This window comes from Leucoraja erinacea, chromosome 18 (assembly GCF_028641065.1).
Source record: "Leucoraja erinacea ecotype New England chromosome 18, Leri_hhj_1, whole genome shotgun sequence".
In the NCBI taxonomy this organism is placed as follows: Eukaryota; Metazoa; Chordata; class Chondrichthyes; order Rajiformes; family Rajidae; genus Leucoraja; species Leucoraja erinaceus.
This window is the reverse complement of record NC_073394.1, coordinates 22,713,801-22,740,248: the sequence shown is the minus strand read 5'-3', so window position 1 is coordinate 22,740,248 and position 26,448 is coordinate 22,713,801. Positions and strand designations below refer to the sequence as shown.

General features: G+C 43.0%; 1 protein-coding gene across 1 annotated transcript in view; it reads right to left on the bottom strand.

Annotated features, from left to right (window-relative positions):
• LOC129705767 (glycogen [starch] synthase, muscle-like) overlaps positions 1 to 19,617 on the bottom strand; it is a 63,166-nt gene extending 43,549 nt beyond the window's left edge. Inside the window, exons 1-3 of the mRNA XM_055649556.1 lie at positions 19,394 to 19,617; positions 7,993 to 8,174; positions 1,296 to 1,487 (exon numbers count right to left, since the gene is read on the bottom strand). Of these exons, the coding sequence (XP_055505531.1) occupies positions 1,296 to 1,487; positions 7,993 to 8,174; positions 19,394 to 19,505 (486 nt within the window). The 5' untranslated portion in view covers positions 19,506 to 19,617. The remainder of the gene's footprint in view (positions 1 to 1,295; positions 1,488 to 7,992; positions 8,175 to 19,393) is intronic.
• Positions 19,618 to 26,448: the final 6,831 nt, after the last annotated feature.

Below are 26,448 nucleotides of genomic sequence, written 5' to 3'. Positions count from 1 at the left end.
GCAGCAGGGTGAAGGCTGCAGACGCCAATGCGATCAACAAACTCATCAGGAAGGCTGGCTCTGTCCTGGAGGTGGAGTTGGATTCATGGGAGGTGGTCATCTCAAACTGCGGAGCATCCTGGACAATACAGCTCACCCCCTCCATGACACACTGGTCAACCCGAGTACCTTCAGCAACAGATTGGTTCCACCAAGATGCAGGACAGAACGCCACAGGAGATCCTTCTTCCCTGTGGCTATCCAACATGAACAACTCCTCCCCCTTCTGTCGTGGGGTAGACTGAGACTGACGCTTCCTCCCCACCCCCCCCAATCTTTACACATCCACAAAGCCTTTCCACTCGTCACTTTAATTTGTCTATTTTTTGTCTACCTTCGATTATTCCAGCATCTGCAGCTCTTTCTTAATAATTTGATTGTGTCCTCTACCTCCAACAACCCACCTGGCATCCACCACCCTCTGTGTAAAATGTTCTTTAAACCTTGCCCTCAATTTAAAACTATACCTTCCATTCTTTGATATTTCCACCCTGGGAGAAATATCCCGTCTACCTTACCTATGCCTCTCATCATTTTATAAACTTGTATCTGGCCTCCCCTCGACCACCGTAATTCCAGAGAAAACAATCCAAGTCCGTCCCACCTCCTCTCAGGGCTGGGCTGGACGTGAACCAGGCTCTGGGTCACAGGTCGGAGTGACCGGCTAGTGACCGGTGCTGGCCTCTTGCCAGTTTTAATAGGGGAAAGGATAACAAGTCAAATCTCTCAGCTCAGGACCCTTCTTCAGTTGTCACTTGCGCACTCCCCCAATGGATGCTGCCTGGTCAGCTGAGTTCCTCCAGCGCTTTGTGTTTTGCTCAAGATTCCAACATCTAACTTCTTAGTTCATAAGTTATAGGAGTAGAATTAGACCATTTGGCCCATCAAGGCTACTCCACCATTCAACCATGGTTGATCCACCTTCCCCTCTCATCTGTAGTCCCTTTTCTCATCTTCAGGTCAACTCTCTAATTTCATTCCGTACCCCTACCCATGAGCAAGCTCTGACATACACTGGAAAAAAATCTAACTTGATCGTTCAGAAATCAGATGTTATGATCAAAAGCTCAAATTTTATGATTTAAAAAAAGGCACATTTATATTGTCCAGTAGGATCTTTAATTTGGGTTCTGACATTTCTACCATTGAAAATTGCTGCTTGTTTAGTCATTATAATTTTGAACACTTTGATAGCACTTTCAAAGAAATATCTTTTCACTTCTCACATTGAACTGAAAAGATACTCGTATACTTACTTCACCCAGAAACCACACCGTGAGAAACCCAAAGAGAACTGCGTCATTGGCCTCTTTATCAAACCAGGGAATTCCGATATTGCACAAATCCCATAGCTCCGTCTTCCACTGATCCAGATTGCTGCTGGAAGCTGCAATGTCTAATAGTACAACGTAAGGACTCCCATCAATCAGCCACCTGCCAAAATGAACCTGCAAGACAGAACAAGTTTCATGTCAGAGACCTCTTGGAATGTACCATAAGCATTGGTCTTCACATTATGCATTTCATACGGGCGCTAGGAGTCTGAAATAAAACAGAAAAGGTTGGAAATACTCAACAGGTCTGGTAGCTCTTCGGGAGAGGAAGTCCATGTAAGTATCATTTCACTAACCACCATATTAGTTTCATCCTCAAACATTCACTCCCGTTCTCCTAGTAGGACCGAAGAAGACACAAACTGCTGGAGTAGCTCAGCGGGTCAGGCAGCATCTCAGGACAATGATAGGTGATGTTTCAGGTCAGGAGCCTTCTTCAGAACCTTATACATAGATTCTAGCCCCTAGTAGGACCTATCCAGTAGAAATACAGGGATGCATGGAACGGCATATGCTGGTCTCCAGAGATGCTACCTGACATGCTGAGTTACTCCAGCACTCTGGTATATATTCTGGTTTGCTTTCTTCAGCTGACACAGTTCAATATATTCAGGATTTCTTGATGAGAAGATGTATTGCTACATTTTGATGGCATTAACAACATCATAGGTCTACACAGTTCTGAAGGATTTAGATGTGGAGTTCACAGAATAACTATATCAGATTTCCCTGTGTAATGCCACACAGAGACTAACTGTGCTGATAGAAGCATGGTGTTCAGATTAATGTATTACAAATTCGTACAGCTACCAGCAGTAAGTCTCACAGCAGCTACCTCTGATGCCAAGTATCAAAGGGAGATATCACCATACAAGCAACACTCTTCCAACTACTAGGGAGTATTGCTATCTGACAAAAAAAATACTGCAACAAAAAGTAGGAGCTCGGAGAGGAAGCTGGTGAAGGACAGTACTTCTAACTCAGCTGCAATAGGTAGAGCAAAGGGGAAGATAGAGTGCAGAATATAGTTCTCAGCATTGTAGCACTTCAGTTCCATAGTCAAAGTCTAACAATGGGATAGAACTGAATCAAACAGTCCCAAGCTTATGCAGATGTCATTTAGAAGCCAAATAGTGGAGGGAAGAAGCTGTTCCTGAGTCTGGTGGTGCACACTATCAAGCTTCTGTACCTTCTACCTGAAGGTAGCAGGGAGAAGAAGGGATGACCGAGGAGGGACAAGTCTTTGATAATGTTGGTTGCTTTTCCAGGGCAGCATGAACAGTAAATAGTCATTGGTGGAGAGTCTGGTCTGTGTGATGGACTGGGCTACAGTACATCACAACTCTCTGTAATTTCTTGAGGTCTTGGGCAGAGCTGTTCCCAAACCAAGTTGTGATGCAACCCAAGATTTCTAGGGTGCATCTGTAGATGTATCTACGAGTCACTGGTGACATGCTGAATTTCCGCAATCTCCTCAGGAAGTGAAGACATTGGTGTGCCTTCTTGGTTGTCACATCTATGTGGTTGATCCAAGACAGATCATTGGAAATATTAATGCCAAGGAACTTAAGGGTCCCAACCATCATGTGCAGACAGATGAGATTAGTTTAACTTGCATCATCGTGGGCCGAAGGACCTGTTCTTGTGTTGTTTTGTTCTCTGTTCTATGTTCCATTAACCAGCACCAACCTTGAGCTTCTCTCCCTCAGGAATCCCTCAAGCCAGACCTGTCCTGGGAAGTCCCTGATTTCCTCTGTGTGCTATGCAGTGGTGGAATGTGTGAAGAAATGGCCTTGGCTTACTGGTGCGCAACACTTGCTACCAAAGCTGTTACCAAATCTTCTAGAGCCAAGCCTTGCACCAAACTAGAACCAATAAAAATAATACTATATCCACTTTCCAAATTACTCAAGTTGAAGACATCTGCTGTGAGCCTGCTGTGTGAGGACCAGTCTTGCTGCCTACACACTTCCAAATTAGCAACGGGCGATTAAATCAGCACACTGGAATCGAGAACCAGAGGGCATAGGTGATTTAAGGTGAAGGGGGGGAAACATTTTATATGAATCTGAGGGGTGACATTTTCACACAAACGGTGGTGGGTGTATGGAACAAGCAGTCGGAGGAGGTAGTTTGTGCAGGGACTATCACAACATTTAAGAAACAATTAGACAGGTGCATGGATAGGACAGATTTAGAGGGATATGGGCCAATGTAGGCAAGTGGGACTAGTGTAGATGGCACATGTTCGTCAGTGTGGGCAGTTATTTTAGGGATTACATTCTTGATTACAGGCATTTCGCGTTTACACGTGCTAGATTTTCGTGGTTTTAGAATTTTTAAAGAAAGATTTTAGAATGGCACACTTGTTTAATTACCACCAAAGTTTCATTTACTTGCTCCGATTTTCGGAAAAACACGCTCAAATTTATGCCTGGCGCCATATGGCACCGTAGTCGCGTGCGGTGCGGGGCATACGTTGGATTTACGAGTTGCTTTTTAAGCTTGTAATCCCCGTGTTAAATACAAGGTGCCTGTAGAATGATTTTCAACAAGGTTTTCACACAAAACCTTTCTCACGGTTTCAATTAAATCACATGCTGTAAAGTATAATTATAAACAGTATTTCATGTGTTCGGTTTCGAATGTTAAGTGAGGAAGAGAGACGTATCTTAGGTGTGGGATGACAAAACATTTTTTTTCTTTAAGTTCAGCCTATACCATCATAGTACAGCATATACTATCACACCAGGAGCTGCTCATTATAAGCTTTCAAAAATAAACTAAAATTACCCAAATATTCCCAATATCATACACATAATTATGTTTCAAAAACTTTGCAACTATTTCCCCAGAACGCTTTGGAGTTTCACTCTCGGAATTTAGGAGTCCCACCTAGTCAATAATTAACAATAATATGCTCCCTAAAGACATTCTTCACCCACCTTTACCTAATCGCTCCATTCCTTCTCTCGGTTGCTGCTCGTCTCGTCCTTGGTTAGACATGTTGCAGTGTCTCAGGGCCAATAAATGAGATCACAATCACCATAAAAACACTTTTTTATTTTGGTATATTTAGCATAGTGCCAATAATGTTTCTCTGAGGTGAAGAAGCTAAATTCTCTGCAAACAGTGCCCTCCATAATGTTTGGGACAAAGACGCATCATTTATTTATTTGCCTCTGTACTCCACAATTTGAGATTTGTAATAGAAAAAAATCATATGTGGTTAAAGTGCACATTGTTGTATTTTATTAAAGGCCATTTTTATACATTTTGGTTTCACCATGCAGAAATTACAGCAGTGTTTATACATAGTCCCCCCATTTCAAGGCACCATAATGTTTGGGACACATGGCTTCACAGTATTTTGTAATTGCTCAGGTGTGTTTAATTGCCTCCTTAATGCAGGTACAAGAGAGCTCTCAGCACCTAGTCTTTCCTCCAGTCTTTCCATCACCTTTGGAAACTTTTATTGCTGTTTATCAATATGAGGACCAAAGTTGTGCCAATGATTCTCCTAAACTTCTATATGTGCACGGTAGAGTGCATTCTGACGTTGCATCTGACGTTGCCTGGTTCAGCAACTTGAACGTCCAGGAGCAAAAAAGACTACAAAAAGTTGTGACCACTGCCCAGTCCATCACCTGCTTTGACCTCCCCACTGTCGAAAGGATCTATCGTAGTCGCTGCCTCAAAAAGGCAGCCAAAATCATCAAGGACCCACACCATCCTGGCCCCACACACTCATCTCACCATTGCCATCAGGAAGAAGGTACAGGAGCCTGAAAACTGTAACATCCAGTCTCTGGAACAGCTTCTTCCCCACAGCCATCAGGCTATTAAACGCATTGAATAAGCTCTTAGCTCTGAACTGCAAAAGTCTATATTATTATTTGTTATTTGCATTATATTTGATATTTATTGAACTTTTTCTTTTTTTCCCCCACGTTATGTGCTGCAGCAAGTATGTCCCCATCCGGGACATATGACAATAAAACACACTTGACTTGACTTGAGAAGCCATTATGAAACTGAGAAACAAGAATAAAACTGTTAGAGACATCAGCCAAACCTTAGGCTTACCAATATCAACTGTTTGAAACATCATTAAGAAGAAAGAGAGCACTGGCGGGCTTACCAATCGCAAAGGGACTGGCAGACCATGGAAGACCACCATAGCTGATGACTGAAGAATTCTCTCTATAATAAAGAGAAATCCCTAAACACCTGTCCGACAGATTAGGAACACTCTTCATGAGTCAGATGTGAATTTGTCAATGACCACTGTCCGCAGAAGACTTCATCAACAGAAATACAGAGGCTACACTGCAAGATTCAAACCACTGGTTAGTCGCAAAAATAGGATGGCCAGGTTACAGTTTGCCAAGAAGTACTTAAAAGAGCAACCACAGTTCTGGAAGAAAGGTCCTGTGGACAGATGAGACGAAGATGAACTTATATCAGAGTGATGGCAAGAGCAAAGTATGGAGGAGAAAAAGAACTACCCAAGATCCAAAGCATACCACCTCATCTGTGAAACATGGTGGTGGGGGTGTTATGGCCTGGCATGTATGGCTGCTGAAGGTACTGGCTCACTAATCTTCATTGATGATACAACTGCTGATGATAGTAGCATAATGAATTCTGAAGTGTATAGACACATCCTATCAGTTCAAGTTCAAACAAATGCCTCAAAACTCATTGGCCGGCGGTTCATTCTACAGTAAGACAATGATTCCAAACATACTGCTAAAGCAACAAAGGAACTTTTCAAAGCTAAAAAATGGTCAATTCTTCAGTGGCCAAGTCAATCACCCAATCTGAACCCAATTAAGCTTGCCTTTTACATGCTGAAGAGAAATCTGAAGGGTACTAGCCCCCAAAACAAGCATTAGCTAAAGATGGCTGCAATACAGGCCTGGCAGAGCATCACCAGAGAAGACACCCAGCAACTGGTGATGTCCATGAATCACAGACTTCAAGCAGTTATTGAATGCAAAGGATATGCAACAAAATACTAAACATGACTACTTTCATTGACATGTCATTGCTGTATCCCCCCCAATAAGGTGCCCTAAAATGGGGGGGGACTATGACAAAACACACACTTTTTTTTTTTTTTTAGTTACTGTTGAACAAGTGTTTTTTTATGATTTTTTAAAATGTCAACTGTTATGAAACATCATTAAGAAGAAAGAGGGCACGGTGAGGACGCGGGACTATTATTCGAGTCGACGTCCTCGCCCCCCACCCCCCCCCCTCCCCCCACAGCGGCCTACCTACCTGGATTGGCGCGGCCTTTCCTGCCGGGATCGACCGGAGCTCCAGCAACGGCGGGACAACGCTGTAACATCGCGGGGCTGGCGATGCCTTACCGGGGGTCGCAAAAATGGAGCCCGGTTAGTGCTGGACCTACTAAAAGAGCAACATCATGGAAAAGCGGTTTTGCGGAGCTCCCAACGCGGACGGCGGGATCGCTGATCAACAACGCGGGGTCCTGTGACTCTGCCCGGCTCGACCTGCAGACTCGGGAGCTGCGGACTCCGGCTGTGGGAGGCGGCTGATCGGGAGGTTATGGCCGGGCATGTATGCTGAGGAGGAGGATCACTCACCGTCATTGATCGGCAACGGCTCGGCGTTCCATAATGAATTCCGGCGTGAGGGCCTGAACAGTTCAAGTTCAACAAATGCCTCAAAACTGCAGGTGCTCGGAATTCCCCAGTACCACGGATGAACATACTGGGAAGCAACAGAGGGGAGGCTGGCTGGACTATGGTGCCTTCCTCACCTTGGTCTGCCAATTGAGCATGCCTTGTTACATGTGAAGTGAACTTTCTGTGTTTAGTGCTTTTTTTTAGCTAAAGATCTATTTTATTTTTTGGCAAGCATCACCAGAGAATACACCCATTATTTATTTGATTTCCATGAATACAGACTGTAAAGGGAAATGCAAAGGATATGCGTTGTACTCTAATTGACTACAATGACAATACATTTGTGAATACAATACAAAAATGGGGGGGACAATGTAAAACAGTGCTGTAATTTATACATGAAACCAAAATGTATCAAAATGGCCTTTATTAAAATCGGACAATGTGCACTTTAATCACATGTGATTTTTTTTTAATTACAAATCTCAAATTGTGGAGTACAGAGGCAAATAAATAAATGATGGGTCTTTGTCCAAAACATTATGGAGGGCACTGTACCTGTCTAAAATCCACTTCAACACCACTATCGTGTCTGCCTCCACCACCACCACCCCTGGCAGTGTGATCCAGGCACCCACCACTCTGAATAAAGACTTTTGCCCCACGCTACTTTAAACTTCTGCCCTTCTCACCTTAAACCTATGCCCGCTTGTCCTTGACTTTCCCATCCTGGGAAGAAGGTTATTACTGCCTAACCTACCATACTATTCATAACTATATACACTTCTATCGGCTGTTTAGCTATTCACAATCCTTCTTCACAACATTCTTTAAAGTTAATTCCTATGCTTCATAGTTCCCACGGTTTTTTGCTCAGCAAGACTGCTTATCCCTCCCTATATATTTAACCAGTTGCATTTTGAATCACACCAAACTTGGCAGAATGAAGGACCTTACCATACCTTGCAACCCCTGGAGTTCATTAAATCGATAGCGCGTTTGACGGCCAGGTTCGGTGGATCGATCAGCTCAACTTGCGTCTTGACACTATTCTCAACGTATGGACCAATCAATATATAATTCTCTCCATGTTGATCCACCGTCAACTTTGTTTTAGTTTGGATGACAGTGTAGATGCCGCCCACTGCAACAAAGAAAGGAGAATGAGAACGTGAACACAGGAATACATATTAAATCCCATCGATCTAACCTAAAGGAAGCTGTATACAACCTCCAAAGGAAAAGCCTCTAATGGAGTCTATATCTCCCACCTGATCCTCAAAAGGAAAAGATCTGTAGAAATTCTCAATTATTTAGACTAATCATCCACTCTGTTTTGACAGTTTTTGCCTTTGGCAGTGAGATAACTCTACATTATCCCAATCTAGAGCACAGGAGGGTGAGAGGTCATTTCATAGAGGTGTACAAAGTCATGAGAGGAATATATTGCGTAGCTGCATAGAGTCTCTTGCCCAGATTAGGGGAATCGGGAGCCAGAGAACATAGGTTTAAGATAATGGGGAAAGATTTAATAGGAATCTGAGGGATAACTTTCTTACACAAAGTGTGGTGGAATGAGGTGGTTGAGACAGGTACTTTAGCATTTTTTGAGAAATATTTAGACAGGTACTTGAATTGATAGGATATTTAGAAGGATATGGTCCTCTAAATACAGGCAGGTGGGACAAGTGTAGATTGGATATCTCTGGGACCGTATCCACATCCAATCCTAACCAGATAATTACTCCGTCTCTTCAGTAATGTAAATTTCCCCTATTTTCCAAACAAGTCAGCTGCCTCACAGCACCAAAGACCTGGGTTCAATCCTGTCCAGGGGCGTTGTCACGTCATACAGCAAGGAAACAAGCCTCTCAGCCCAACTTGTCCATATTGACCAAAATGTCCCATCTACACTAGTCCCCCCCCCCCCCCCCCCCCCTGCATTTGGCCCATCTATATAATTAAAAGTCTCATCTTGACCACTTCCTGTCTGCGCTGTGTATTGATTTTAGAAAAAATGCTACTGTTTTTTTCTAAAAACAAATTCTAAAAAACGCTGTAATTTTTGGCCAATTTACTCACAGTCCTCCACCGCTTAGCCAGCCCCGAGGATTTTTCCCATCGATGAAAAATATAAAAGTTATGAGTGTTTAAAAAAACTTGAGATCAGCTGGTTGGTCTTCTCGCCTGTCAATCACCTATGCCACTCCCTCCCCCCTCCCCCTCTCCCATTGGGCAAAAGGTATAGAAGCATGAAAACGCACACCTCTATATTCAGGGACAGCTTCTTCCCAACTGTCATCAAGCAATCGAATAAGAGAGCAGTCCTGAGCTACCATCCACCTCATTGTGGACCCTCGGACTATCTTTGATCAAACCTCACTGGGCTTTATCTTGCACTAAACATTATCCATGCTACTCCCTTTACCATATATCTTTACACTGCGGATGGCTCAATTGTGATCATGTATTGCCTTTCCGCTGACTGGTTAGCACACAAGGGCTTTTCACTGTGCCTCGGTACACATGACAATAAACTAAAATCAAACTCGGGACCCTCTCACCCAGTTGATGTGAAGGTCTGGGCTGAATTTCAAAAATAAATTCAAATCAAACTTCAAATTGACAACTTTACCCCTTGTATAAGCTTCATACCAACTATCCCAGAGATGGGGCTGTATCTCCGGAGGATTGTTTATCAATTTCCTTCTCTAGACTGCTCTCTGTCTCTACTTTGAGTACTTCCTTAAAACGTACTGTGACTCAGCTTTTAACAATCCTCTAATGATCTCCGAGCTTCTGGCTGCGTGACAATATTTATCAGTTTGCTTTCCTGTGAATTGCCCAGAGGATCTGCTCCCTATATTACACTCAAGCTGACAGTCTCCGTCCTAGATGGGTTACATCTTGCCATTTTCCGGTGCATTAACATCAGATAATATATCGCTCCAAAAAAAATTCACTGCACCCAGCAGTTGGAAAAGGTCAGCAGTTTCTGTGGGGTCGTGTGACTAAATTCCAATGGTGTATTTAAATCCATTATACAGGCGGGGATTGTGTCGTTACTCTTGGGAATGGCAACTGTTCCTCCAACAAGACGGTCCCGATCCAAAATGTCATCTGTCCGTTTCCTCTCCAGGTGCTGCCTGGCCTGCTGAGTTCCTCCAGCACTTTGTGTTTTACTCCAGGTCCCAGCATCTGCAGTTCCTTGTGTCTCCAGCTATTTGTCCTCGAACTATTTGTCCAACTCAGATGGCTGAAAGCTGCTTAAGGAGATGCTAGAGAGGGCGTTAGCTTGTTATTGGACAACATTAGTGGCAGCACAGTGACACATTTGGTAGAGCCACTGCCTCACAGGTCCAGAGACCCAGGTTCAATCCTGACCTCGGGTGCTGTCTGTAGAGTTCGTGCGCTCTCCCTGTGCTGCGGTTTCCTACCACATCCCAAAGGCGTGCAGGTTTGTAGGCTACTTGGCCCTAGGGTGTAGGGGGTAGATGAGGAAGTGGGATCATGTAGAACTGGTGTGAATGGGTGATCAATGTTTGTTGTGGACCTGGTAGGTCGAATGGCCTGTTTCAATGCTGTATCTCTAAACTAATATTTAAATGGGATGCAAGGTTTTGTTGTGAGTTATTTAATTTTCATATATTAGATTAGAGTCTGCATGGGCAAGTGGGTGGAAGGGCTTGTCTCCACACTGTATGAGAGTACATGTTATATTTAGAACAATAGTCCAGGGCCAGGACTGGCCACTGCCTCTCCTGGTCACCCAGAGCAACACTGACATTTAAAAATGACCTTAAGCACCGTGATTCTGACGGCAGAGCTGTCACACGCACTTGTACTCAGTCACAAACAAAATGCCAGCCATACCATGCCAGTCATGTGCAGGGAGCTTCGCATTTGATGTGTCAGGTCACCAGCCTTTCAGCAGAGGCAGATGGGTGCAGGATCCTGCAGCTTTTTCCCAAAGGTAAGAGTTGGCACTCCTCAACTCTATCCACCCCCACTGGAGCAGGCACTGGCAGTCCAGTGGTGGTGCACTGGAACAGAGACAATCTACTGGTAAGTGTTCGCAGGAACAGAGGGAATAAAGTGGTGGCATTCACTAAAAGAGGCAATCCAGTGGTGGCTTCACTGGAACTGAGGCAGTCCAGTGGTGGTATTGGAAATGGGCATTTAATTCCACCAACTCCACGCTGACCATCTATCACCCGTTCACACTAGTTCCATGTTATCCCACTTTTCCATCCACTCCCTACTCATTTAGGACAATTTATAGATGGCCAATTACCAACGAACCCACACGTCTTTTGGATGTGTGTGGAAACCGGAGCACCCGGAAGAAACCCACGCAGTCACAAGGTGAACATGCAAACTCCACACAGTCAACAAGGAACCCGGGCCTCCGGCACTGAGAGGCAGCAGCTTTACCCACTGTGCCATTGTGCTGTCCGCTATCTCTGACTAGCCTGTGATTTTCTGATTGGCAATTACTGTCTCCAAAATTTAGTTTAGAAATTCGCCCCCACCGACAGCAGGTTGATTAGTCAGAAATCTCAATACCTTTCCCCTTCTTTATATAATGGGTATCTTATTAGCCAGCTTCCATCCTGCAGCGCCATGCCCATAAACAGAGAGGATTGGAAAATGTTGGACAAAGCATTTGCTATTTCTTGGCATAGTGCCCAGGAGACATTTTCTTCTGGATCTGATGATTTATCAGTTTAGGCAATGCTGAAACTTTTAGTACTTCCTCTCAAGCCTGTTTATCTCATCCAATATTTCACTCTCCCTGCTTACCTGTAATGGCTGCATTGTTTAGTTTAGTCTAGAGATACAGTATGAAAACTTTGTCCTGCTGAGTCTACACCAACCATCAATCACCCATTCTCACTAGTTCTGTGATATCCTACTTTCTCGTCCACTCCTAACACACTCGAGGCAACTTACAGAGTGCCACTTAACCCACAAGTCTTTGGGAAGTGGGCGAAAGTTAGGGATCTAAATGTTAAGAAAACATCTTTCAGCTCCAAAATCCATTTAAAGTTTTCCCATGACCTTTAAATCAATTATAAAGAAAAAATGTTCATGCTCTGAAATGTTATTTTTAATAGTGTGCCGTGTCGCTTCACAATTTGAATGCAATATAAATAATATTAGGCAAAACATGAGCAAATATGAAAAATAGACAGTTCTACCCAGACTGATTTTATCGAACAAATATGCCTATATATTAGTTACGGTGTACATTATTTCCCACTTCTGACTTCTTCCCATCTCGAGTAATAGTAAGTAAGTAAATGTCTTTATATAGCACATTTAAATCAATTTGCATTGAAACCAAAGTTTTACATAGGAGAAATAATTAGGTTTCCGTACATCCCATAGAATAATTTGAAAAAGAAAAATGACACCACACGTTATAGAATTTAACATGAACGTCCCCCCACAGCAGAATCAACATTTTCCACCGTGGGGAAAGGCACAAGATAGTTCAGTCCTCTTCCTCTGTGATCACCTGAGGTCGGGCCTCGGTGGTTACTGGAGAGAGAAAGCAGAGGACTTCACACTATATCCAAAGCCAAGAGATTTCATCCCCCAGAGACCTTTGTGGAAATTATGTAATAATACTTTTCATCTTATTATTAATTGCAGCAGCACTGCTTTCAGTCGTATTAATAGAAATAACTATTCCATTGCCATTAGGATCTACAATTAAAATATACTGAATCTAGGAGATACGGCACCACTTGTTTGTGGGATCTGTAGACTATTTCTGTGCAATTTGCTAATCGGGGATGTGCTTAGGCATGGCAATACTCTACTGGACTGTTTGTAAGAAAATAATTTCACTGTGTGTTTGCACTTTGCACATGTGACAATTAAACAACCATTGAACCATAAAGGCATCATTGAACTTGTAGCAGATTGACTCAATGGGTGTGCCAACTTCCTGAGGAAACTCGGCATGTCTCCAATGACTCTTACAAACTCCTACAGATTCACCATGGAGAGCTGACTGTCGGGTTGCATCACACCACTTTCAAAGGCTGCAAGAAATTGCAGAGAACTGTGGATATAGCCCAGCCCATCACACTGACCAGCCTCCATTGACCATTCACTCCATCCACACCGTGCTACATCAGAAAAGCAGCCACCATAATCAAGGACCTTCCCCATCCTGGTCATTCCTTCCTCTCCCTGTTCCTGTCGGGCAGAAGATACAGAAGCTTGAAATCGTGCACCGCCAGACTCAGTGGCAGCTTCTTCCCCTTTGTTATCAGGGTTCTGAACATTCCTTCAATAAGCTAGGCTACTGTTCAAATGGTGGAATCACCCATGGCCACAGGTGACACCAAGTGTGGAGACTGCAAGGAAAATCTTCTGCAACTCTTCCTTCAATCTCTGCCCAACCACCACCCAGAGACCTGCTGGGAAATGAAGGAAGCAGCTTTGCCCAGCCTGAAACTCTTGAATCTATATTGATATCAGAGTTCATCTACGGAGCCTCCTGCAATTACTATTCAAGAGTCAATGTGACTTTATTATCATATGTCCCGAAACAGAACAACAAAATTCTTCCTTGTACAGGTATAGGAAGGAACTGCAGATGCTGGTTTAAACCAAAGATAGATACTAAAACCTGGAGTAACTCAGCGGGTCAGGCAGCATCTCTGGATAAAAGGAATAGGTGCCATTTGGCGTCAAGACTCTTCTTCAGAAATTCTTACTTGCAACAGGAGAATAGATATGTAAAGAGTACCCTTAAAACCCATAACAGACTACAAAACAGTTATAAAAATCCACACATACAAATAATAGTGCAAAATCAAAAGTAATGCCCTCAAGTCTATGTAGTTCGGAGCCTATTTGGAGGTTGTAGTGTTTATAAGCCTGATGTTTGTTGGGAAGAAGCTGCTCTTGAATTTGGACGTTACAGTTTTCAGGCTCCAATATATTCTTCCCCATGGCAGGGGTGAAATGAGTGTGTGCCCAAATGGTGTGGGTCTCTGATGATGCTGGCTGGCTTTTTGAGGCAGCGACTCCTGTAAATCCCTTCGTGGGTAGGGAGCGTACCTGCGATGGACTGGGCAGTGTCCGCCACTTTATGCAGTCTTCTGCGCTGCTGGGCCTTCGTGTTGCCGAACCAGGACATGATGCAACCAGTCAATATGCTCTCTACTATTCAATAAGCAGGTACAAAAGTGTTTTATGAAGTACTTTATTTAACAAAATGCTAGCTAGTTTAGAAAAATATCATATTGACCTTTATTTAGTTCAAAAGCATTTTGGAATTATGTACATGAAGTCCTGGCCCATTAAGTGGCTGAACTATACTTAGATACACTCAAAGCTGAATGCTGTCTCAGATGTATCCTCCTGTTACAAGACGGTAATAGTTTCACACGATCATCGCCTGTGAAATGTATGTGTCATATGATGAATATCAAATGCTGATTCTGATGAAGTCTGACACCATCACCAAATTTAGGGAATTGGAATGAAGCTGCTTTAAACGGCAATCTACACACGTTCTACTATGAGGGAACTGAAAATTATCAGCTACTTCCCTTCCTCAGACCTCCACTTATACCGTCGTCTGTGGAACTTTAAATTAATGTCAGTTTATTGCTGGAGATGAGTCACCAGCAGTCAGCGATTTGTTGTATTGGGAGGGGAACGTTGAAAAATGAATCATGTCCTTGCAGACCGGTTTCATCTGCAATCACATTTATTGTATCCTCACTCCAAACGTATTGCCCTTTCCTTTCCAGGAGTCTTTGGTTCCTGCCCTTCGTCTCTGTTAACAAAACCCCAGTGAATTATGAAATTGAATGATTGAAAGATACATTGAAACATAGAAAATAGGTGCAGGGGTAGGCCATTTGGCCTTTTGAGCCAGCACCGCCATTCAATATGACCATGGCTGATCATCTAAAATCAGTACCCCGTTCATACTTTTCCCCCCATATCCCTTGATTCCTTTAGCCCCAAGAGCTAAATCTAATTCTCACTTGAAAACATCCAGTGAATTGGCCTCCACTGCCGTCTGTGGCAGAGAATTCCACAGATTCACAACTCTCAAGGTGAAAAGGTTTTTTCCTCATCTAAGTGGCCCACCCCGTATTTTTAAACTCCCCCAACATCGGGAACATGTTTCCTGCATCTAGCCTATCTAATCCTTTAAGAATCTAAATGTTTCTATAAGAATCCCTCTCATCCTTCTAAATTCCAGTGAATACAAGCCCGGTCGACCCATTCTTTCCTCATATGTCAGTCCCATCATCCTGGGATTTAACCTGGTGATCCTACGCTGCACTCCCTCAATAGCAGATTAACTCCCTCAAATACAGCAAATGAAACAGGCCCTTCGGCCCACCAGGTCCACACTGACCATTGATCATCCGTTTACTCTAGTCTATGTTATCCCATTTTGCATCCCTTCTTGCCCAAGTGCTAGAGTATTCTTGATAATAGTGGTAAAAACGTTTAGCCCTCTGCACCTTTAGCTAAAGGGCTATTTAGTCTGTGTGCAGTTCAACTAATGAATTAAGTTCTGTTGGCAAGTGCACTCGTCAGTATAGAACAAAACACAAAATGTTGGAGGAACTCAGCGGGCCAGGCAGCATCTGTAGAGGGAACGGTCAGTATGGAATCCCACAGATTGACAAAATTTAATGCTCTACCCTTGTTCTAGCGCTCTACGGTTTAGCTAATGAACAGTCACAGTCACCGTTTAGGACCACATATAAATATTCACAGTCTGGTGAAGCCCTGGAAAATAGCTTACAGCCCAACAGTATGAACATTGAATGTAGAAAGGAACTGCAGATGCTGGCTCCCATCCTTTTATGTGCAGAGATGCTGCCTGATCCGCTGAGTTACTCTAGCACTTATGCAGGAAGGAACTGCAGATGGTAGTTCATACTGAATATAGACACAAAAATGCTGGCGTAACTCAGCAGGTCAGGCAGGGTTTGAAGAAAAGTCTCAACCTGAAACATCACCCATCCTTTTTCTCCAGAGATGCTGCTTGACCAGCTAAGTGACTCCAGCACTGTATCACTTACCAGGCTTTGTCCCGCCTTCCCCTCTTTTCCAGCTCTTTCTCCCCACCCCCCACCCACTATAATAAGTCTAAAGTAGGATCCCGACCCTGTCCATGTTCTTCAGAGATGCTGCCTGACCCACTGAGACTCCAGCAGTTTATGTTTTTTTAATCATGTAAATATACATTTCTGGTGCACAGGAGGTTGAAAAGACAAATGCTTGTTATCACACTACAGAAAGCAACTTTGTAGCCAATTTGTTGCATCACCTGCTTCAATCATTTACGGGGAAACATTTTCATGAAATTTGAAAATGAATACATTGTTATATACACTGCAGAAGCAACCAAAAGCAACCTTTCTGACCATGGCATTATGCAAGTAAATGCTGACATTGAGAGCTCCATGCTCCTTGGTTACTCTGTACACAGGGTGAAGTGCCAAGAAAAGGCTGGGGCACTTCCAAATGAGAGAAGGGACCTCTCAGAAAGCCTGAGAAACACTTTCACTCAGCTTTTGACAATGATACAGTATAAATTGAAGGGAAATCGTCTATTATTTTACAGGGTGGCACGTCACACTATTTGGTCTGGACATTTCCAATACGGACAGAAAATACTTCATACAGTTGACAAGTATATAAAGAGAGTTTAAAAGAAAAGTTTAAGTCATATTCAACTGTATAATGTAGTTACAAAGAACCGCAGACTCTGGTTTACAATGAAAAAGACACCAAGTACTGGAGTAACACAGTGGGATTTTCTGGATCGGGACCCCTCTTCAGATTGAGGAAGGGTCCCATCATAAAACGTCACCTATCCATGTTCTCCAGGGATGTTGTTGCCTGACTTGCTAAGTTACTTCAGCACTGTGTCTTTTTTTTTTCAACTGTATATTGCTGTTCTTTTTCCCCCAATGTTATCCCACTAATAATTATTATTTTAGAATCATACAGCACGGAGCAGGCCCTTTGGCCCAACTCATACATGCTGACCAAGATGCCCTGTCTAAGCTGCACCCATTTGCCCACAAGCCTCACACCTCTCTAAACCTTTCCTACCCTTGTACTGCTGAAGTAAAATATGGACTCGGTCACTTCTGGGTAGTGACAGTCATTTTCCCAGTGGGAATGTCAGCATTCCTTGTGCAATGTTCCCTCTGGATCTCCCAGGGCACACTGGGCCACACTGTCCTGGGACAGTTCACTACTGGGCTCCCTAACCATGAAGCAGGAGGCAAAAGGTGCCTGCATGTACATGGATGGGATTTAGTTTAGTTTATAGATACAGCATAGTTTATAGATACAGCCTTCAGCCCACTAAGTCCATGCCGACCATCACTCATCCATTTGGACTTGTTCTATGTTTCCCCACTTTCTCACCCACTCCCTTCAGTACACTGGGGCCAATTTACAGAGGCCCATTAACCTACAAGCCTGTACGTCTTTGATATGTGGGAAGAAACCAGAGTACCCGGAGGAAACCCATATGGTCATAGGGAGAACGTGTAAACTCCACACAGACAGCACCCGGTCAGGATCGAACCCACGTGTCAGACGCTGTACCCACTGCGTCATTGTGGGCTAGGCTCAACAGAAAATGCAGGGAAAGAGTTCAATCATGATCTGTATCCTCCCCCTCAGCGTTACATTACCCGTGTCAGGAGTAGGCATCACACCTTCAAATCATCTCCATTCAAAGTGTACGAGTACCAAAGAGGGTTTTGTTTTTTCTTTAATTTACTCAATTTCATTATTCTGTATTAAATATTTACTATTATAATCACATTTATTGACCATTAAAATATATTCCAACTACTTTTAAATGTTGACAGAAGGGGTTTGCAGATGCTGGAATCTGAAGAAGGGTCCAGACCCGAAATATTGTCTGTCCATTCCTGCCAGAGATACTGCCTGTTTCACTGAGTTACACCAGCACATTGTGGTTTTTTGTAAACCAACTATTAAAAATCCTCTTCACCTGTATCCACCTATCAATAGCCAGCATTTGTCCCGCTCCCACCTCTCTCCACCTTACTATCACCTCAGTTTCAAGAAGGGTTTTGACCCAAAACATCACATCGATTGCCTCTAGAGACAACACCTTGTGCCTTTTCATTAAAAAAAACCCTCTCAACTGTATCCACCTATTACCTGTATCCACCTATCACTTGCCAGCATTTGTCCCACTCCAACCTGCAAGCTTTCCCCACCTTACTACAATCAATCTGAAGTCGGGTTCTGACCGAACATCACCTATCCATGTTCTTCAGAGACGCTGCCTGACCTGCTGAGTTACTCCAGCACTTTAGGTTTTAAATGTATCTGGTCATCAGGAACATTTAGAAGGATTAAGGAAAGATCTTTGACAGGACCTGGTAACTCAGCCACACCCTCCTGAAAGTCACCCTGTCCCTGGTTGGCATGTCAGAGGATAAGCATAACATAAACAGATGGTGAAGTCCAGGATTCCAGCTATAAAGCATAATTCTGTACGACTATATCAGTCTGTATGTGACCAATCCCCAAATTGGTACATCACTAAATGTTACACATGCTATCCTTTCTCTGTGCACTGTGGACAACTTGATTGTATTCATGTCGTTTTTTTGTTTACTGAATAGCATGCAAACAAAAGCCTTTTATTATAACTTGGTACCAGTGACAATAATAGCTAGACTAAAAAGGGCCTCGAAGAGTTAACAAAGTTGAATGAGAATTTCAACCCGAAACATCACCTATGGATGTTCTCCAGAGATGCTGCCTGACCGGCTGAATTACTCCAGCACTTTGCCTCCTTTTGTGTAAACCAGGATCTACAGTTCCTTGTTTCAGTGTTCAAATACTTAACTATGCCAAACATGAAAAGTACATAAAAATAATCACAATAATTCTATTAGTGTAAAATTATGCAGGAGTACTTAAAGGTTAGTCACAAAACATAGAATAAACCCGGATACGATTCACTGATGTACTCAAATAGTCAGGAAACCCGAGCATCAAAGAGATTCCCACAGCCACGACAGTTTAGATAGAAACATTGACCTTATTCTGTCCTTGACATTTGTATTTCTGGTCTGGTGCGCAGGAGTGGAACATAATTGTCGGAGTGCACGTAAATCTTGACATTCATGCAATTATTGCAGTATTAAATTGCATGAAATGTGTTAAGAGGGTGCACAGGAGGTGCAGCGGGGTGACGGTTGTGTGAGGGGGAGGTGGCTGGTTCGCCTGCCGGGCAGGAGGTGTCGCCGGGCGGCCGGAGCCCGCCCCAGAGCCCGCTGCCCCGGAGCCCCACCGCCGCCGCCTTACCTTTATTCGCCACCTCCCAGGCGATCTCGAACAGAAAGAGGTTGTCCGTCGGCAATTCATCCTCGAAGCCGGTAAGCGAACCGTACGAAGGCGAGTGGCTCAGAAACGACATGGTGGTGCCGGTGAGGGGAAGGAGCTCGGAGCCGCCGCTTGCACCGAGCACCGAACCAGCGGCCGCCGGTCTCCAGGGGTGCGCTGCTGTAATGTGGGCCGGCCGAGCCGCAGTGACGGCCGGCGCCGCCAGGGGCAGGCGGTGAGCATGGGTTGCGTTACTGTAATGTGGGCCGGCTGAGCCGCAGTTGCCACCGACGCCGCCAGGGGGAGCATGGGGTGCGCTACTTCATCCAGGGCCCCCGACAGTCCTTTCAGATGAGGCAGTAGTTCACTTGCATCTCCTCCAATCTCATGTACTGTATCTGGTGCTCCAGGTGTGAGCTCCTATATATTGGCAACACCAAGCGTACACTGGCAATCATCTCGCTGAACACTTAAGCCATGGCCAATGCAACCTGCCGGTTGCCAAACATGTTAAATCCCCTTCCCATACAACCAAGCAGGATGACTATTGATTTCTCTAATTTCAAGTAAACCCTGCATTCGTTTCCCCCACTCCCTCAACCCCCCCCCACCGTAGTCGCTCCACTTGTGTCACAGTTCGCTCCTTGTATTTCTCTCGTTAGCACTTCTTCCTCAGCCAACAATGGGCCATTATGGACGCCACCCTTCCTGAGGTCATCTGTTGCCGGCCCTGTTTTGCTCTGGCCTTCTCTATCTTTCAGTCAGAAGAAAGGTTCCAAATCAAAACCTATCCCTTTTATCCAAAGATGGAACTCCGCGGGTCAGGCATAAATCTGAAGAAAGGTCATGTGTAGGAAGGAATTGCAGATGCCGGTTTATACCGAAGCTGGACTCAAAGTGCTGTAGTAACTCAGCGGGTCAAGGATCAAGAGTGTTTTGTCATAAATCCCAGATAGAACGTTTAAATTCTTACTTGCTGCAGCATAACAGAATAGGTAAACACAGTAGGATCTGACAAACGAGAGAGAACATAAAAGCTCAGTGTGTGTATATATACACATACTCACAACATACCCATATATATACACACACACACATACTTACACACATACTCAAAAAACAAACAATAATAAGTCTATTGTAGTTCAGAGCCTATATGAGGTTGTAGTGTTTAATAGCCTGATGGCTGTAGGGAAGAAGCTGTTCCTGAACCTGGACATTACAGTAGCAATGTTACAAAATTTTGAGATTTAAAAAAATCAAGTCTGCAATTTATCCCATCAGATAAAGCGTAAAAATAAGTTTAATTTGACACCTAATTCACTTTCATATCTTCAGTATTAAAAAGGTTATGGCCATTTGCATACTCGGAAATTAGCATCTTGTTCCCTATTGATTTTCCATTGACTTAACACAAAAGCTGTGATCGAGGACAGTCATATGGCCATAACTTTATTAAAAATTAAGAGAACTGAAATAAATTTTCAGTTATTATACATTGAAGCATTCTGAAACAAATATTAAACAATCTTACTTGGATGACTTGAAATTAAAGCATATAATTAGTTAGTTACCCAATTGTAGCTAATTCCAAAATTCAATTACTAGATCTTTTCAAGTCAAGTCAAGTCAAGTTTATTTGTCACATACACATACGAGATGTGCAGTGAAATGAAAGTGGCAATGCTCGCGGACTTTTGTGCAAAAGACAAACAACAAAACAACCAAACAAATTATAAACACAATCATAACACACATATTCTTTTGCATAATAAATAATAGAAGGAAAAAACGTTCTGTAGAGTTAGTCCCTGGTGAGATGGGCGTTTACAGTCCGAATTGCCTCTGGGAAGAAACTCCTTCTCAACCTCTCCGTTCTCACTGCATGGCAACGGAGGCGTTTGCCTGACCGTAGCGGCTGGAACAGTCCGTTGCAGGGGTGGAAGAGGTCTCTCATGATTTTGTTTGCTCTGGAGTTGCACCTCCTGTTGTATAGTTCCTGCAGTGGGGTGAGTGAAGTTCCCATAGTGCGTTCGGCCGAACGCACCACTCTCTGCAGAGCCTTCTTGTCCTTGGCAGAGCAATTCCCAAACCAGATGGTAATGTTCCCGGACAAGATGCTTTCCACCGCCGCTGCGTAGAAGCACTGGAGAATCCTCGGAGACACTCTGAATTTCCTCAATTGCCTGAGGTGGTAAAGGCGCTGCCTTGCCTTACTCACCAGTGCTGAGGCGTGTGATGACCATGTCATATCCTCAGAGATGTGGACTCCCAGATATTTAAAACAGTTCACCCTATCCACAGGATCCCCATTTATACTCAATGGAGTGTACGTCCTCGGATGATGTGCCCTCCTAAAGTCCATGATCAGCTCCTTCGTTTCTAAACATCTATCCATTTCTTAAGAAAAGATTAACATTTTTAAATAGCCTAAGTGTCCAAAGAACATTCACACAAGAATTCACAATAAAACATGATTTTTAAATCTCATTTACATTAAATTATAGGCCAAATGGAAGGAATTTAGTGTTTAATTGCTCTAAATTAATGGCCATTTAATTCAGCTTGCAAGTGGGATTTTGTGGAACGTGCTGGTTTGGAACATTGCCATTGCTGTGGATTTGAAGCCCATATGGCATGAAAAACACTGCGGGATTGAATGGGCCCCCAAGTCAGCTACTCGCAACATAACATTTTGTATAAAGGGATCTTAAGAAGCACTATTTAATGTTAAAATAAACAACCTACCTTGCCTTGTCCCCTACATAAGATCCGTCCTGTTGTCGGTGGTCGCGGCTTTAGAGGATGATTTTTAGTCTACTATAGTAATTAAATAATCCGATTTAGTTTAAAAATACCTGCAGCGAACGAACCTCACAGCGATTTTTCATCAGAAACTAAGCAGGCTGAACAACCTCGATTTCAATAGCCTAGAGAAAATCGCATTTTAAACCCGCCCCCCTCTCAAAGGTGCCAAAGTCGCGCACACGGGCAGCGACAGAACTGCAGCGCCACTGAAGGTAAGTTTTACAACATACCTAATTACAGTTTTCAGGCTTCTGTACCTTCTTCCCGATGGCAGTGGTGAAATGAGTGTGAGGCCAGGATGGTGTGGGTCCATGCTGATGTTGGCTGCCTTTTTGAGGCAGCGATTCCGATAAATCCCTTCGATGGTGGGGAGGTCACAGCCGATGATGGACTGGGCAGTGTTCACAACTTTTTGCAGTCTTTTCCGCTTCAGGACGTTCAAGTTGCCAAACCAGACAGCCAGTCAAATTGCTCTCTACCATGCACCTGTAGAAGTTCAAGAGAATCCTCTTTAACATATTGAATCTCCGTAATCTTCTTGGGAAGTAGAGGCGCTGATGTGCTTTCCTTATAATTGCATCAGTGTGCTGGGTCCAGGAAAGATCTTTGGAAATATGCACGCCCAGGAATTTGAAGTTTTTGACTGTCCACCACAGTCCCATTGATATAAATAGGATTGTGGGTGCTCATCCTTCAGGCAGCATATCTGGAGAAAAGGAATAGGTGATGTTTTGGGTCTGAAGGGCTCCGACCTGAAATGTAACCTCTTATTTTTCTCCAGAGATGCTACCTGACCTGCTGAGTTACTTCAGCATTTTGTGTCTACTTTTGGTGAAAAGGACAGGTAGGTGTCATGTGGGCTGGCACCACCAGGGGAGGCAGTGAGCAGGGGTGCACTATTGTAATGGGGCCAGAAACCCTCAAAGTGAATTAAACAAAGTTCAGCCAAAGGATTTGTCAAGTATGTTGGGCTCTATCCATAATATTAACGTGCAGCTATAGTCAAACTGCATCTTTAATGTATAACACTGACAACAGATTGTTTTAAAAGCGGGAAACAATGCAAGCCCAGAAGAGTTGGCTCAGATTCCAAGAAGTTTGGTTCCTTTCAGGTAATCTACAAATGATTTTCGGAGACAGTCGGTGACAGTGATTTGCTATAAAAGCAAATCCACGTAAAATGTGGATGTATAAATCTTTTTTAAAAAGGGCACAAAGTGCTGCAGTAACTCAGTGAGTCAGGCAGCATCTTTGGAGCATTTCTACATTTTGTATAAATCTTTAACATTGTTTACATTTAAGAGGCATGTATATTAAAACAGAATGTTTAAAAAAGAACTTGCAGATGCTGGAAAAATCTAAAGAAGGGTCTCGACCCGAAACGTTGCCTATTCCTTCGCTCCATAGATGCTGCCTCACCCGCTGAGTTTCTCCAGGTTTTTTGTCTACCTTATATTAAAACAGACGTAGTTTTATCCCCAACTAAAATGAACACTAAATTACAAAGATACCAAGGAAAGCCTTAAAGTGAGGTTGTCAACTTTGTTAGTGTTCTGATCTTCGGGAAGTGTAAAGGGCCTGTCCCACATAGGCTATTTTTAGGTGACTGCCGGTGACTGTCATAGTCGTTGCAGTTCACTGAAAGTTTGAGAGTGCTCGCTCGAAGGGCTGAATGACCTCCTCCTGCACCTATTTTCTATGTTTCTATAATACATGGAGCATGGACAATTAAGTAAATGGTGAAAAGAAAAGGGGGGGGGGGGGGGGTAATTGCAATGTAAGTTAGGGTACTTAGACATACAATATTAAGCTATTTAACTGGAGGGATTTACAGTAGATTATTTCCATAAGAACAGAGACAAAATACAGCAAGTAATGGACTGTGCTTATCTGTCACATTATGCTACAATTAATACCACACAACATTTGATTGTAAGTTTAATTTGAACATGTAAAGACAAAAGTATCATACATATTCCGTTTGTGCTTGACTGCTGAATTCATCACAGATTTACATTTAAAATTCATTAAAGGTGACGAATAAACTTTAACAATGTTGCATGCATTAAAGTGTGAACACCAAACACAGAAAGTTGTAAATGTTTTTAAAAATTATCTCAATATTAATTAAAATACATTCAATTAAAATAATTTAAAAGCTGCTTCAATAAATAATTAAACAATTGAAATAAATAAATAAATAATGTTTCCATGAATAATTAAAAATGTTTCAATATATTATTTGTTAATGACCAAAAACATGAAATGTTTTAAAATCAGTTCCTCATTTATACTTGGCTTTTTAAATATTGAATCAGTTAGCTGTTAAGAGGAAAATGTTAACAGAGAATAGCAGTAATGTGTAGTTTCCTCTGAATGATGAGATTATGTTTTTGCTGCATGTTCACTGGCAAGATGAAGATTACAAATTGCGTGTGAATTATTAACTTGCTTTAGCAGTTTGGTTGAGACGACTTCTTCTGAGCTGCTCCCCTTCCCTCTTCAATGTATTGACGTGGCCCAAGGCACTGATTCCGACTTGGACTTTGGTACAGTGGCTGTAAGTTCCTCTTCTGAGTTGGTGCATATACTGGCTTCTGCTGGATCATAATACAAAAGGAACTGACCCCACTGTGTCTGGTACATGAGGAGCAGGCCTGGCTTAGTTGTGGTGTGATAGGAGGTCCCAATCCCCACCACTTTATATTGTTGAGGAGCTGGGATAGGTGCAGTTCCCTGTGCCGCGGTTAATGCAGTAGCAGCCAGCTGTACGTTGTAACATGGCGGCAGTGGTGGGAGTGGGGTGGGAGGCACCACGGTGTCCTAATGTATAAGAGCCAACATCCTCATGACCACGCAGAAGCAGGTGCCTGCTGCCTAAGTCTTGCCACAGGAACCAGAGGCTACTGCACTGAGATCCAGCGGGAATCAGAGGCCTTGGGTATAATATTGTATTAGATGTGGCTGAGAGATAGGAGCTTGTAATATTGTTAGTGCAACAGGGCACAGTTCCCCTTGTGTTCATTTACCTGACTCTCTCTGTTGGACTTTTATAAGCATGCTGTCTGCCTTAAATCCAAGTAATATTTCTAAATGTGTAGGAAGGAACTACAGATACTGGCTTATACCAAATATAGATACAAAATGCTGGAGTAAGAGAGGATCAGACAGCGTCTCTAGAAAACAGAATATGTGACACTAGTCTGAAGAAAGGTTCCAACGTCACCTCATTCTTTTCTCCAGAGAAGCTGCCTGACCCGCTGAGTTACTCAGCATTTTGTGCCAATCTTTAATATTTCTAATTGTTTATCATTTATGCTCCCTTTGTAAAATGTGAGATTGACTTGCATGTGGTTGAGGCAGAAGACACACTAAGGAAATTCAAGTACCTGTGGCTTAAACACTGTGTGTCTGGAGCCCAGTTGTGGTTTACATAATCTTTACATTCAACATTGATAGAAACTGTGTGATATCTTTTCCCAATTCTCTAGCTCATAGACATAGTGATTACTCACCTACATACAACCTTTGTTGTATTGCTAAATCCCACACACACAGAAAATTCTTTCTCAAAATGTCAGATCTGCATGGTTCCACCGCTTAGTAAGGATGAAATTCTTCCGAAACCATCTGATGATCATATGTTTCGTTGTGATTTGCTCTGATTTCTAATTGGCACAACTTTGTTGAAATGCGTTTCCATTAACTAATGCATACATCAAATGCATACATCTGCTAATTAACTTTAAAATCAGTTAACATCCAAAACATTCTGGGTAGGTAGTTATATAAGCTATTATTAAAATAGCTTCATAATTGTTAGATCTTTACCTGCAAGCATGGTTCTAACCTGTATCACAGATTCTTTAAAGCTTCAGACAATGGTTCAGGTAGTTTCTTTTTTTTTAAATAAATGCTTCGGCAGATTTTCAACAACAATCACCATACTTTCAGATCCCCCCATTTTCTCCAGCATTTGAAGGCTTTGGCTTATGAAGGTGTATAGATCTACCATTCCCCCTCAGCCACAGGGTGGTCTTCATGTGTGAGCCCACACTGTTGGGTTACAGGGCTACCAGCATTATCTGTCGGGAGAGGAGGTTTGGGGGATCTTGTTGTTACAATTCTGTACAATCCATTTTGATGCATTTTTGTCCTACTACCTGCTTAGTCAGGAAAGTTGAAGGACAATTTGAAGATTAGAGAATTTCAGCAGAGTATAGCATTAC